The 15,161-nt window shown below is 38.0% G+C and overlaps 2 protein-coding genes, 3 non-coding genes and 1 pseudogene across 6 annotated transcripts; 3 read left to right on the top strand and 3 right to left on the bottom strand.

Moving 5' to 3' along the window:
* Window positions 1-3,341: 3,341 nt before the first annotated feature.
* On the top strand, window positions 3,342-3,413 carry K02E11.t1. Its single transcript has one exon. It is a non-coding gene; the product is annotated as a tRNA-Gln (tRNA).
* A 145-nt stretch (window positions 3,414-3,558) lies between these two features.
* On the top strand, window positions 3,559-3,695 carry K02E11.13. Its single transcript, NR_069941.1, has one exon. It is a non-coding gene; the product is annotated as an Unclassified non-coding RNA K02E11.13 (non-coding RNA).
* Window positions 3,696-4,258: 563 nt separating this feature from the next.
* On the bottom strand, window positions 4,259-8,020 carry ent-3 (Equilibrative Nucleoside Transporter). Its single transcript, NM_074120.5, has 15 exons — window positions 7,954-8,020; window positions 7,789-7,908; window positions 7,339-7,387; window positions 7,163-7,285; window positions 6,813-7,120; window positions 6,606-6,764; window positions 6,113-6,367; window positions 5,930-6,066; window positions 5,792-5,886; window positions 5,480-5,555; window positions 5,294-5,403; window positions 5,056-5,249; window positions 4,888-5,008; window positions 4,673-4,758; window positions 4,259-4,628 (listed from the first exon to the last, which is right to left on the bottom strand). The coding sequence occupies exons 1-15, from the start codon at window positions 7,978-7,980 to the stop codon at window positions 4,299-4,301; spliced, it is 2,190 nt and encodes a 729-aa protein (NP_506521.2). The 5' UTR covers window positions 7,981-8,020; the 3' UTR covers window positions 4,259-4,298.
* Window positions 8,021-9,586: 1,566 nt separating this feature from the next.
* On the top strand, window positions 9,587-9,753 carry K02E11.15. Its single transcript, NR_160849.1, has one exon. It is a non-coding gene; the product is annotated as an Unclassified non-coding RNA K02E11.15 (non-coding RNA).
* A 1,747-nt stretch (window positions 9,754-11,500) lies between these two features.
* K02E11.8 lies at window positions 11,501-11,819 on the bottom strand (annotated as a pseudogene). Its single transcript has 2 exons — window positions 11,625-11,819; window positions 11,501-11,574 (listed from the first exon to the last, which is right to left on the bottom strand). Coding segments are annotated over exons 1-2 (269 nt in total).
* A 227-nt stretch (window positions 11,820-12,046) lies between these two features.
* On the bottom strand, window positions 12,047-13,129 carry K02E11.10 (Prion-like-(Q/N-rich)-domain-bearing protein; the record flags this gene model as incomplete). Its single annotated transcript, NM_001028853.6, has 1 exon — window positions 12,047-13,129. One exon carries the CDS (start codon window positions 13,127-13,129, stop codon window positions 12,047-12,049), a length of 1,083 nt encoding a protein of 360 aa, NP_001024024.1.
* Window positions 13,130-15,161: the final 2,032 nt, after the last annotated feature.

Here is a 15,161-nt window from a genome sequence, read left to right on the forward strand (position 1 = left end):
GGGAGAGGGGGAAGAGGGCATGGTTTTTTTTTGGGAAAGGGATGTATCTTTATTCAAGTTTTCAAAATTCTGAAAATGCCAACCTAGAGGCTAGGGATTGTCTGCGACTGGGAAGACAAATCGAGGATCCAATTAGCGCCACGTTTTTTTTTTGAATCTGTGCATTAATGCCAGATTTTGAAAACAGGACACGGACTAAAAAATATTTGTTTAGTTTTTTAAGGCTAATTGAAAATTCAAAAATCGAATAAGAAGCAATTTGGTGGGATAATTTTAATTAAAAATAAAACATTTGAAACACTATCCTTTCAAAAAAGGAAAGTCGCACCTGATCTGTAAAATATAAAAAGTACAAACTTTGTGAACAGGTAAACCAGAAAATATTGTGTTCTGAAAATTTTAAACTGCAAATTTTAAGTTTGCCAGTTTGTTGGGGCCGTAATCACGCTCGCCTTTTGCCCGGAACACGATCCCGGAAAATGATAAATCATTCAACTTCAAGATAAAGTGAAAAAATATACATACATATGGATCGCAAACTTTCAGTTGAATACAAAAATGTCGGTAGAATTGCTATTCTTGGAAGGAAGGGGCGAGTGAAAGTCAGCTTCATCACGCCTTAATCGGAAGAAATGCCAAATATTTAAAGTTATTTCTATCAAGAAGATATTAGATTTAACCTTCAAAGCAAAGTTAAGAGTCTATGTTCGAGTGAACAGGCTCAAGTCATTCCTTGTTCAGACAAATGTAGAGCACAAATTAATTTGTTTATATGTTCTAGACGAATGCAATTTTAGATGGCATCGAGAAAAAGCGGTCAACCGATAAAAAGTGGAAGGAAAGTTCGATGTATCAATTAGGAGCTGCATCCTCCTGCTTCTGCCAATCGGTTAAAGAAGCGTTCCGTTCTTCTTCAACCCCAAACAACAAAAGAAATAGAAACATGTGAGGAATTGGAAGCAATTAGTCAATCCGCCTTCCTCTCGGACTTTTTCGCGTTTTTTCCTCCATTTCCTATAGATTTGAGTGAAAGAGAGATCAAGTTTCACTCGCACCGGAGATGGGCTCAAGAATTGAGAGCTCCCTTGTTTTTGAGCAGGAGGAGGAGCAGAAGGAAAAAGTTGGAAGATGGAAGAAAAATGACACAAAAGGTGAAGAAAAATCTTTCATCGAGACGATTTGTGTGTGGACGACAATGTTTCTTGGCAAATGTCTAGGAATCAAGGGGTTACGGTAAAAAATATAGGAGAAACCATAAAGAAAGGAGAAAAGAAGAAGCACGTATTAAGTTAAAGTTGAAGTGATACAAAAAAAACAATATGAGACGTAGCGCTGATTTTCTGATTATTTTTACTAATAAGAAAAGTGTTTGTTTTTTTTTGTCATTTTTACAATTTTTAGGCATATAATTGTTAGAGGATATGCAAACTTTCAATTTTTTTTCAATTTCTACAAAGAAAATCTGAAACTTTTTGTTCATGCGACTCGAAACAAAAAAATCAATTTTTTTCTCGAAAAATTATAATAGTTGAACACACTTTATTGGTTCAATAACATCCTAACATATAGAATAGGCATGAAAACTTATCTTTTCTAATTCTCTAATTCTCAATGATTAATTTGGTTAAAAAATGCACCGAAACATTTTCCGACCAACTTTTTTCCAGTTCAAAGTGAGTACTTCTTTGCAGCTAAATGATTTGTGGAAACTTACTCAAAATGCCATCTTTCAAATGTCATAGATTTCAATTGAAAGTTCAACAATTACTCAAAATCCTTGTAAATTAAATAAATAAATATTTCGAAATTATTGAGATTTGAGACAAATTGAGAAGTTAGTGTGAAATACCACACCAGAACTTAAAAAATACAGGTTTCTTCCATAATCCAAAAAAAGCCAGACAAGATTTGAAAAATGTTCAAAAAACCATGTCAGAAAGTTGCACATTCTCTGACACGTTGTCTAAAAACCATCAAAAAGCATCGGTCATTAAGTGGGAAAGAAGTCAAGAGTGGACAAGAGACCCCCTCTCATCTTGAGCTAAACGAGTGAATGAGAGAAGAGTATGTAAATACGGTCAGTGATGTACTTACATCACTTGACAACAAATCAGCGTTTACTTGTTATTAGAGAGATTTGGTAAAGAATGAGGAAGAAGGAAGAAGAGTCGTGATTTGTGAAGATGAAGATGTATATGCTAACGAAGTGTCGACAGGAGAGCTGAAGCAGAAGGTACAGTGAGAAGAGGAGCACAACAGCTGGCTGTTAGTGGGGGATTAAGTAATAAATAAGTGGAGGTGTTGATGTAGATTTATGGATTAATGGATATAAACTTTTTTGGGGATCTTACGACAGAGAATATATTTATTCAATTTCTTTGAAGTTAAGTATTTGATACATAATTTTAAACAAGTCTGCCTAAACATGCTTCAAGAAAAATAACATGCCTTCTGTGCCTACAAGGCAGCCAGGCCTAGGCCTTCTTAGTATTGAAGACAATAAACACTCGTGTCGTGATTTCCAGTTCTTCGCTGAGAAGTTGGCGTAGGTCGCCTTCCAGGGTAGCGCCAGTCTTGTAGGCAGGAAAACTTTTACTCTGCCTGAGTTGATGCAAAGATCGATGAAAACGTTTCTTAATATTAAGAAAGTAAATTACTCAATTTAAAAAGTTACTTTTCGCATGAAACTTTGAAACAAATAGTTCCAATAGTGAAGGAAAATTGATGCTAATTCGAATTATACTCTTCCACCAAGTATGAACGACCTTACATTTCATTCCTAAACTAGCAATTCAGATCTTTCTAAAGTCAAACATTGGCAAGGTAAATCCTCAAAAACTATACGAAAAAAGAAAGTTTGACACCTTTTCTTCATAGAATTCAAATGTATTAGAAACTGATGGTGGGTGAAAGTGCAGTGAAACAGAAAGAGGCACCAAAGAGAGAGGGAAAGTCGAGAAACGAAATGATTATCCTGGTATAATGATAAGCACAAACATGAGAGAAGTCGGAAGAAGAAGATGATGGAATGAAAAGGGAAAAAGAAGCGGTTGATAGTGAAATTGAATCGGAAATTAGTAAAAATTTGGAAGAAAGGGAAGAAGTTGGTGAATTAAAGGAACATCAAAATGTTTATCTATGTAACGTCGTCGTTTCTTGATACAAAAATATAATTCTTTCAATTTAAGTAAATCTTGAAGCCATTTGCAAGAATTTCAGTCAAATTTGCATGCTCCGAGTTCCAATATTCATCTACCCCAAAATCGTCCGATAGGTTTTGTTGGCACAATCTAAAGTTTTTCGTTTGTTCTTCCACACTCGGCAAACGAACCCGCACCGCCGGTTCCATGGTGTAGTGGTTAGCACTCAGGACTCTGAATCCTGCGACCCGAGTTCAAATCTCGGTGGGACCTATCGTTTTTGGAATTTTTTGGACACGAATTTAAAAAAAACTGAAAATGTAATACAACAAGCTAGATCTATAAAGCTTAGATATGAGCATTCTCAACAGTATACAACTGACAGAACTGAAGCTTCCGTTTTCGTAATAAACTGTCTCCATTAATAGTATAAAAAGTGTAAAAAGCTGCGGATGATCCGCTATTGGTCATGCACCCCGTCGTCCACATGCGGATTCCGAACGGTATTAAATTGAAAATACATAATAAATCATGATGAGCGTGGTGGCGTATTTGTATCCATCTCCTTCCTTCTCCTATTCCTCTTTTGCGAGAAGTATATGTTGTTCGTGTAAACAGAAAAGCGATGGCTATCTTCCCCCACCCGAAAGAGAGTGACCCCTCGTCAATGTGTTGCGGAGGCGAAATACATACTAAACAGTGTTTGTGCTGTAATTTGTTCACTTTTTTCTTGTGTGTTGCTGACACGGACAGGCTCATCATGTCACATTTAGTGATGGAGAAGCAGACAACTTAAGAAAAAACTCATTGTGCAATGTCTCAGTGTGAAATGAGATACTTGTGAGTGGACACTACATCGGACAAAAATGTTTCACACGAACACGAATGGGTAAGAGGTAAAGTGCAAGTTTTTTTGAGCGCAGGTGGGTGTCCGATTTGGAGGTGAACGTGTAATGGAGATACTCCAAGACCAAGGTTCTCCGGGGATCTTGAGAGGGCTCATCACTTGTGAGAATTTTGTGTACAACTACTGTTGATCCAAGAAAATTTCTAACAATCCTTGAATAATACTTTTAGAATAGTATATAATGCTAAAATTTGAAAAATAACATAATACAATCGTAAAATTGATTCATTTCAAGTCGAATATCAAAACCGTTAGGCATATCCAGTCATGAACAATCGAATCTGCCACGAGAACACGAGTCCAGCAACAATTCCGAATATCAAAAAGAACGAGGCAATCATGCCAGCCATTCTTTGAATTTTCGGATCTTCGTGTGATCTTGGTGCATACATCATGATCAGAGAGCTCAAGTATCCACTGGTCAGTGCGAAAATGCAAATGTTGAATGCAAAAAGCCACGTGGATTCGAAGAGAACCGGATAGGCACGTGGAAAGTCCATTGGATGATAGTTGGCAGCCGGGAAGTAGAACATGAACCAGAAGCGAGCAGCTACACAAATCCAAACAGTGTTGGGTCCTGGCTGGAGATTTTTGAATTTGAAATATCTTTAGTGAAATTACTCACGAATCGAATCCAGTTTGCCATCAAACTTCCAAGAAAAGCGAACAAGTTGAAGTTGAGGAATGTGACAACATCCATGAAATATTTTTCTGAAAATTGAGTAAGTTTGTACAGTACGTGTAAGTTAGGTTTGAGCCATTGAAAGAGACAAAATATCATTTTTGAAAGATGCTCAGTTTATAAAACTCTTGTTAAAATAATCACTCATTTATTATTACCTGGAACCACAAAACTATGCAATTCTCCTTTTTTCGCATCCTTAACGTACATACAAACATTCGGGAACAACGCCAGCGTGACGAAAAACAAAACGAAAATGTTGGCAAATTGCATTTTGCTCTAAAAAATTTTATTTCTAAGTTTTTATGGATTATCAATAATCGTACCTTTTCAAATGCCAGCTTAACACTCTCCCAACTACTTATGCCCTCCTCATCACTTTGCGACGATGTCCTCAATATTCCAAACTTCTTGTAAAATGCTAATCGTTTCAAAAAATTCAAGAGAATGAAGCAGACGACAACTGCAACGGAGGATAGACCGAAGAAAAGACTTGCACGCATTTGAACATCGTCACTGGCTGAAAATTTGAGATAACGAAGTTTTTAGAAAATATAACTGAACCTGCTTTGGTGAGCATCGATAACACGGTGACGGCGGTTCCGCAAAAGTTTTGACCAATAATTACAGCATTCGTGTACTTGAATGGGAATGGCGATGCCAAGCCAAACATGCTGAAAATTTGTTTAAAGTTAAAAAACACATGTAGATTTAAGAAAAATTGAGAACTTCTCTGGAATTTCTTCTCACCTATTTTGGAAAAGTCCATTCGCTGCATTGAGCACAACAATTGTGCCTAGAGTCAGCATAGAAAACGTAGCAATCCCTGAAAAAACCATTTGGTTTTTGATGTTGAAAATTATCGATGTTCGCGAAGAAGTTACGGTACCAGGTCTCAAAACGGCCAAAACAATTCGCGCCAAAATTTTTTTTCAGACCTTTCGAAGAGAACTGGTCACTCTATAGTAAACTTTCAAAGCTGCACACTTCTTTGTTTGTATCGAGGCATAAGTAGGTCGTCTTGTAGGTAGGCAGGCAGGCGCAAAAGCACGCAAAACTTACAAGTGCTGGTATCGATGTAGATGAAAACTACCGTCACAATCACCATCAATTGAACCACGATGAGACAGATTTTCATGCCACGAGTCAAGTCTCCTCTGATTTTCAAAAATTAATTTCAATCAAATTTTCGTAGCTTACTTCACTGCAATAAAAATATTGATTACACTGAACACGAGACTCGGAATTTGAGCAGAAATCGTCATTGAGTTTTGAAAGTTTGACGAGTACCACGTGGCATTTCCATCAGCCGAACGAAGTTTGAACATTGTGTAGTACTGAAAAATTGAATTGATGGCCTGAAATCTGATGGGGACTAGTCACATCAAAAGAAATATTGAGGAACATGTTCCATGGGAGAAGTGCTCCGAATCCAAACATCATGAAGATGAAAAACACGTAGTTGCCCAAATCCTTCACTTCGTCTGTATCGGTGATATTTTGATCGGTGATTGATCCAGATTCAATTGATTCCGGTGATTTTGTGTGCTTTACACTCTTTTCGACAAATGTATCATAATCATTTGTTGAAACGTCGTCGGCTCCAGCGTTGTGGCGCTGCATAGATGATGGATGTACCTGTAATGGATTTTTGATCAACTTCTCATAGTGTTGGAAAACAAGTTTGCTTTTACAACAAAAATCGATAGTTAAAGCAGATCTATTTTCTGGTCAATAGTTCACTTTTCAATGAGATGTTATCAATTTTCAGTTTCAAAGTCCGTATTATATGGATTGAGTTCAGTGCTGCAACTCCGCCAAATTTTTCACTTTTACAAACAGAAAAAAGGGGAAAGAAAAAATTAGATGAACTCACGACCATTAATTCAAGAGCATCTTTAAAAGTCCGAATTCCATTACAATCAATAGCTTGTTTATGCTCCTCAGAAACGTGTGGCAAGTTGGTAAAGGGCATCAAAACTTGTTGGAAATTGTGTTTGATTGCATGTTTGACTTCTTCTTCAGCATATTCATCCTTAAAAATTGTACCAAATTAGTAACTAGCCCACTCTCAAAAACTTACCCATTCTATATTGCCAGTTTTGTCTAGTTTCCCAATGACTATAGTCTCATTCTTGACAGTTGTTCCAGAGCACACCGCATAAAGTGCAATCCCAGCGGCCAGTGAGAAGCTATTTCCTTCAAACGCATTAACGGATTTTACTTCTAATAAATACGAATGGTCATCAATATCATCAATTCCTTGCTCTCGACACATCTTCTCCACTATTTCGAAGACCCGCTTGAAGTGGAACTTTGTCGACATTCGCAACTCCGCAATAATTTGGATTGGTTTATTATTTTTCTTTGTCCGTTTTCGCTTTGTGGCGACTGAAACATTGCGAATTTTATTTTTTTGTATATTCAACTCACTTATTGCACACAGTGCGCTCTTTTCTTTCACAGTGTCGGTCATTACACAAAACAATATGGCCCGTTTTGGAATTTTGCTAGTCGTTTGTGACGACGAATCTTCGTTATTGAACTCTCTTCTCTCTAGAAACACAACACGTTAATTAATACCTAAACAGAAAACTAATAAAACATACTTCGAGTAATCCAGTTTCTCAATACCTGTCGCTTCTTCTCATTTTCGGCCTGAAAATTGGATTAATCCATCATGATCTATGAGAATTGCGGGAATTCAGATGCAGACCTTTCATCTGATTTCGCACGTTTAAGAGAGTGTTGACGTCACATTTTTCTGCATGAAAGATTCCCGCATTTTTTTTAAAGATCACGCCCTTTATGCCTTTGCTCCATGGAAATGGTATCCACAAAAAATTTACCCTCTTCTGTTTTTCCTTATGGGGTTTTGCGCTCTATTGACTCTACCGAGTACCTGCCGATGTCGAACATTCTTATCTATCTATTTTAGTTTCTACTTGTGCGGCACACAGACTGTGCTTACCTCACGCCTGCCTACAAGCACTTTACCATCTTGAAAATCCACGTAATTTTTGAATTGCTGTTATACGGAGAATTGTAGAAAAAATTACCTTCTTATTTGATTTTGACGGCTTCACAGACTTTCTAGATCTCGTCGACTTCGAGGATCTCAGACGTTTTGAAGCTCGAGACGACTTGGTTGCGATTCCCTTTTTGCATTTTTTACACAACTGAAAATCAATCTTTGGATCACTTGTACTGTATGAAACACTTACCGCTTGTCGATCCTTTGTGGAGGGCATAGTAATTACGATACAAGTTGAAAACTCCAATGAATGGATTTGTTTTGAATACTGATTTTTGTGAAACTGGGATTGAGGGAGGGGGGGGGGGGGACACTGATGAGATCAGTTCGACCTTTGAAGTTTTGCCACGTTTTTAAATTTTAATTAACTTTGTTTTTAAGGTTTATTCATAAATGTTTTTGTTTGAATTCACGGAAATGAAATTTTGTAATTTCAAAAAATATTTTGGTTGAAATATAAAATTTTAATTTTTTAATGATAACACAGGCAAAGCGGGTACGGTCCGTTTACGGATCTTGGACCGGGAACGGACCATTAACGGGTGAACTACGGATATGAAAAGCGGGACGGACCAGTTACGGGCAAACTACGGGTAAAGTGAAAAATGGCCATTAAGAGGAAAAAATGGATTAAAAAAAAACGAAATTTTTTTAATACCTATGATATCATTTGGCTAATTTAAGCATTTTTACGTCGTTAAATGCATTTATTAGAGCAAAAACCACATTTACCGACCGAGAAGGCTCCTGAGCCGTAGTTGGGCCGCTTCCGGTCCGTAGACGGGCCGTCGCCGGCCCGTAGACGGACCGTAAATGAACCGTCCCGAGCACCAAATTTTTGTTTTTGAAAATTTCAGGTTCGAGCACGGAAAAGGTGCCCAAATTAGCCAAAGGAGAGTGTGGGCACTTCAAAAACTCCATTTTCATGAAAAATTTTTTTCGTATTATCCTCCGCTTTGGTGATCATCCGTAGTTTGGCCGTAGCCGGTCCGTAGATGGTCCGTAAATTAACCGTCCCGGTCGGCAAAACTGCACTTTTTAAAACTGAACCTTGAATCAGGCAAAAAATTAGCCAACTGGCTACAATGAACCAAATAGCATTGTAGGTACTTCAAAAACTCAATTTTCATGAAAAAAAATTCCTCTGGGCAACCATTCTGTCTATCATCCGTCCAACTGGTCCGTACGCGGCCCGTAATCGCATACGATCTAACTGAAGCTATTAAGCATGACATTGTGCGTAAAAGAGGTTATATTAATGTAATCCTATAAACATATCAATAAAAAAGATGAAATGCCACAATTGGGTAGATACTGTGTATACGCAACGTTCACTCTCTCTGCTGGTCTTCTTCAGCTGAGCAACAGGAGCATTTTTTGAAATATCATAAAATATTTTACTAACAATACATTCTGGAATCATTCCTGATATCATTTCTGTTCCGTGTGTATTTTAAGAAATTAAGGTATCATTCAAGTAGAACGCATATACCTTATTTCCTCTATTAGTATTGCAACCCAGTCCAATCGAAAATTAGTCTTGCATGCAAGACTAATAGAGGAAATATGGTAAGTAGCATTTCTGTATTACAAGTAGATGGAGCACGTATAGGTAGATGTTGAGATATATGCGAAATAAGTTCTGAACTACACGAAACTGTCAATTGTTATCGTTCGCTTTCATATAAGTCCAACGGCAAGATGGAGAATCAGAAACTACCGAAAATACAAGCGAAAAAGTTGGTGTAAGACGTGAAAACCAGAAGAAAATGCGCGAGCGCGAGCTGATCGCTATTTATGCGAAGTCTATGGATATTTTTCGCGTGCGCGAATGGCCAAACGGTAAGGTGATGGGCCAGTAATCAATCGACAGGCAGTGGACAAGTTCAACCCCGGCTGAGGCAAATAGAATTGCTACAACGAAGGATCACCGGAAGACGGTCTGGAGCAAGACCGGAGCTCGGAGGAGCATTGGGAAAGAAAAAGGGGGCAGCTGGAGGGTGAAAAAATTTTCCCATTTTTTAGTCTCTTTACGGTTCAATTACGGTCCGTTGACGGACCGGGAATCGAACCGTGAACTGTTCTTAAATTTGAGCCGTTCCCGGTCCGTGAACGGACCGTTTTGGGCACTTTCCGCTTTGCCTGTGTAAGGAGGTATGTACATATGTATATGGAAACTACTGAGATCAAAATGATTCCCCAATTGATTTGAAACTAGTCTTTAATCTTATTGGAAAGCTCGAAAAGTACCTAAATAACTGACTGTAGAATGACAGAACAGTTAAACATTTTCGCAAAATACTGAAAACCGTGTTCCGGGTTTGCTCTGGCCCTGATCATTGTTCATGGAGCAATCACATTTTGAATAGGAAAAAAGTAGATTTTTAAAATTTTCTGTCTGGTTTTCTTCTTCAAGTTAGCGTCAAAGCTATTGTTTTAAGATGTTGGCTGCTCAGAAAGAAACGATAAATTCAACATTTACTTTTTAACTACGAATTAAGTTTTTCAAATTCACAAGTACCAAATTTTAATGGTCTATTTGTCACTCTTTTCGAAGTAATTGTAATTGCACAATTATACCTAATGTAGGATGTAACTTTTTTAGACAGAGATGAATACGAATAACATAAATCCTATAGAAATGATTCAAATCTGTACGATGACATACTATCAAAATATACTACAGGGGTGGGCGGCAATTGCCGTTCGGCAAATTGTTTTGTCGACAAACTCGGCAAATTGATTTGTCGACAAACTCGGCAAATCGGCAAATCGCCGGTTTCCGATTTGCCGGAACTTTTCAATTTCGGCAATTCGCCTGTTTGCCGATTTGCCGGAAATTTTTATTTTCATCACATTGTCGATTTGCCGTTTGCCGGATATCAGATTTTTTTTTGGATTTTCTACATGACGGAAACACATTTTCACCCGTTTTTTCTAGATATTTTTACAGAATTTGCTTACTTGTCAAAATAAATGTAGGAATATTCATAGGATGTATTTAATTTGCCATTTGAAATTGAAATTATGTAATTTCTAAAAAATAAGTGCAACACCACGATTTGCCGAAAATTTTCGGCAAATTGCCTTTTTTCCGGCAAATTCGGCAAATCGGCAATTTGCCGATTTGCTGGTTTGCCGGAAATTTTCAATTCCGGCAATTTGCCGGTTTGCCGATTTGCCAAAAAATTAAATTCCGGCAATTTACTGATTTGCCGATTTGCCGGAAAAAATCGTCTGCCTCCCACCCCTGATATCCTATACAACACTTTGATAATAACATAGGATATTCCAATGAGCATTTTCCATAAAATGGCAAATTCATTGATAATAAAAATGTGGAAAATGTTGACTAAAAAAGGGTAGTGATTTGTTAGAAATTTTAAAGAGTAATTATTTAATAATTAAAAAATTGATTAGCTGGAATAGCATTTTTTAAAACTATTTTGAAAAACAATTTTTTACGTATTCTCGGTACTTTCTAAGTCAAAAGTCTGAAATGCCAAATGAAATAAAGATCCTAAAAACTGTAAACACAGATTCAAGATAGTTTTTAAAGCCACTTATTTTGATGGAAAATGACCTAAAAAATCAGACCGAGTTTTTTATAGTTCAAAGGGCTCCCTGCCGCAAATTTCCGAACAATCGTTTTTGAAAGGTTCTTTTGAAATTTTTTCCTACTTTCTATACTTATTTAACTTTTTTACAACACTATGTAGGCATTTGAAACAAAAACTTGCTGAATTGGATACGGATTTGAAGCTGCTTGCCATGAGAGATTCTCGTCAAATTGCCAGAATCTTTGTCTTTCCTGAATAACTTATTTATAAGAAATAACTTCAAATAAATTCTTCAACTCACATTTGGAACTTGCTCTCTATGTACAGTCTCAAATAGTCTGATCTCGTCTTCGTGAGATTCTGGATCCATTACTGTTGTGGTTGTGGTTGTAGTTGTCTTTTTGATTGGGATTTCACCGTGATTATCCAAAAGATGAGCTGCATATCCGCAATGGAAAAGAAGAATTCCGACGACGATGAGGATCAGAGCCAGTGGCGTAAAGTTCAAAATCTATTATTTACCTTCTCAGTACGAATTTAATTTAATTGAAAAACTGAAATTGAAAACAAAAATTATATAAAATCACCAATTTGGTGATCGCCGGCTGTTAATCGGCGCACTTTATTGCAAAAAATATTATCAGATCAGTAAAGCAAAACAAGTGATATAAAGAGAAAATAAATTATCAATAAAAATAAATTAACCACACAGAATCAGCAGTTCTATTGTTTTCCCTGAGAGTATGCTCCTCCGGATGGTTGAGCAACGTTGGCAGCTTGATATCCAGAAGCCTGAACAGTTCCGGCTGGAGCTGGAGCACTTAATTGGGCTGGTTGTTGAGCGGCGGCTGGAGCCTCGTATCCTTGAGTTTGAACTTGAGCTGGTGCGACTGGTGCGACTTGAGCTTGCTCAGATTGATATCCTTGTGAGACTGGAGCAGATTGCCCCTGAGCAGCGGATTGGTAACCGGCTCCCTGAGCAACTTGTCCTTGTTGGGCGACTGCTTCGAAGCCTCCTTGAGTAGATCCCTGTTGGTATCCGGCTCCTCCTTGAGCAGCTGGAGCTGGACCTTGTTGAGCAACAAAACCTCCCTGAGCTGGTCCCTGCTGGTATCCAGCTCCTCCTTGGACAACTTGAGCTGGTCCTTGTTGTGCAGTAAATCCTCCCTGAGCAGGCCCTTGCTGATATCCGGCTCCTCCCTGAACTCCTTGAGCAGATCCCTGTTGAGCAACAAATCTTCCTTGAGCTGGTCCCTGCTGGTATCCGGCTCCTCCTTGAGCTTGTCCTCCACCGAGAGTTGGAGCTCCTTGATAACCTCCTCCGAGTCCACCAAAAGCTGGTGCTGGAGCTCCAAGTCCTGGAAGTTGAAGAGCTGGAGCAGCCTGGTAACCTCCACCGGGTCCACCTCCGAGGCCACCTCCCAGACCTCCTCCAAGAGCTGGAGCAGCTTGGTACCCACCGCCAAGTCCACCGAATGCTGGAGCTGGAGCTGGTGCTCCTCCAAATCCTCCGAGTCCTCCACCGAGAGCTGGAGCCGCATAAGATCCTCCGGCTCCGCCAAATCCTCCAGATGGGGCAACTGCATAACCTCCGGCTGGAATGGCTGGAGCTGGGGCGGATGGGAAGAGTGGGGCTGGGGCAGATGGAGCGGTCACGTATCCTCCAGCAGCTGGTGCAGGGGCAAGAGCTGGAGCTGGAGCTGGAGCTCCGCAGCAGGCACCACCACCACCACCTCCTCCAAGAAGACCGAAGAGGAAGGCGGATGATGTGGAGACAAGGCAGGCTAAGATCACAACGGATTTCATCTGAAAATTGAAAATTGAGGTATAAAAATAAGAATTTAAAGTCAAATTGGAGTTGCAGAAATTGGTTAGAATTCATGAAATGATTTTCTTATTCAGAAGAATATATTCATCTCAAATGCTATGCCAACTCTTATATACCTTTATGTTCTCTAACCCGTTCTACGCGAGGGCGTTGCTTTATCCTGGACTTGCTACACCTTCTGTTCATCTTTTTGAACTTTGAATTGTCCTATCACGTTTCAGGTTTTGAGACAAAGTTCCGACGCAATAATTATGAATTTCGGAGAAAGAAGATGAGAGATGAACGTAAAAAGGCTTTGGATTGTTTTGAAAAATAAAATTCAAAATGAACAAGGATACATACATGCGAAAAGCTTTTTGCAATCGAACTATGGCCTCAAGACGCCTTGCCTAAAAATTTGCCGAGCTCACATCAGCAAGTTTGGCAAATATACTTTTTTGAAATTTGCTGCACACTCCTGCTAAGCACCTTCCTATTTCTTTCTTGCTCTGGGTTTGTAAAGTTGTTCTATTTCCACATTTACTCTTTTTATCATTTTCATATTCTGTCCGACATCATAAAGTTTTCAATAATTTATTAGACTTCATAGGAAGCGTTCTTCTCCAACCTGTCCATCCCAACCCTTATCACATTCTTATCATATCTACGTCCTTCTCATCCAATTTCAATTGTCGCCTTGTCGCTTCGATGGCGCAATATCTGCGCTAAATAGACAAAAACTGAAAGAAAACTCGGTAGATATCCTCCAGATATTACGCGCCATTGGGCAATCCAACGGATAGTGATCTTTTCAACAAATGTACTTCTTTATTTCTTTTGTCACAATGGAAATATTCTCATGTAACACACAATAATGCCATTGAAATTCAAAGAAAATCTGATGATCGGGCGTGTCTCAACCGGTTCCACAACATTTGACACACTGTACTTTTATATGAAAACGTCTAAAAAGTTTGTGCATTGAGAAGGCATTTCATGAGAAAGCGGGGTTTTACATTCCCGAGAAATAATCAAATAAAATGAAAATAGAAAAAATTGTTAGAGTAGAAGGAGGGAGAGGCAATGAAGAAGCGCCCCGGGAATTTTTGTCAAACATTTCTATAAAAATTGTTAATTCATTGAATTAATGATTAAAAAAAAATGCATTTTTTAGAATAGAGCTCAGATGTTGCAAAGTTTCACCCGACACAAAAGCGATGTGCCTAAAAATGTAAGGTTTTTTCGTTTCCAGAGTCTTTTCTCTGTGTTGTTCTGTGACGATCTATTGAGTATTTTTGGAAAGCTCAAAGTTTTAAATTGAACTTTCACAATGATTTCTGAATATAAAAGTTATATTGAATAAATTAGAATGAAATGTAGTTTCATATGTTGCAAGTCAGTTCACACTTCACTGATTCTGAAATTATTTTCATCGTGTTGCAGTTTTTTATAGAACTCGACATTTGCTCTTACTTGCACATACATGAAACGGAGTTGTACTATAACAATACTGAAAGACAATTTTTGAACTCATTGCTGTTCTTGGAAAAATTTCCATATAAGCTAGTAGCATAAAATTGTTTAGTTTGGTGATCATGATTTTTAAGAATACTTTTAAGTCACCCTTCCGTTTCAATTAGCTCATTATCTTACATTAAAACATTATTCTCTATTTCAGATTGAATTAAGATCTAAATATAGAGTTGGTGAGTGCACTTCAAATTTTGAATGTAAAAATGTTGGTTGAAAGTTTAAAAAATATTTTTTTACCGTTCGCGTAAGTTCTTATGATTAAATACCGTGAAATAGATTATTTTAGTTCCTGTCAGCTACGTATATTTTTGTTTTACAATTATTATTATTATTTTTCAATTGACCCAATTCCCACGACGTCGCAGAATTGTCTACACTTTTTGCGGTTTTTTTCCCTCTCACACACTGGCTATCAATTTGTTTCATCGTTTAAACAAAAATAATACAACAGTGTTTTTGAAAACAACCGCGTTTTTCAAATTTTTCTGAGAAGAAAAA

The sequence above is a fragment of the Caenorhabditis elegans genome, chromosome V, assembly GCF_000002985.6.
Source record: "Caenorhabditis elegans chromosome V".
Lineage (NCBI taxonomy): Eukaryota > Metazoa > Nematoda > Chromadorea > Rhabditida > Rhabditidae > Caenorhabditis > Caenorhabditis elegans.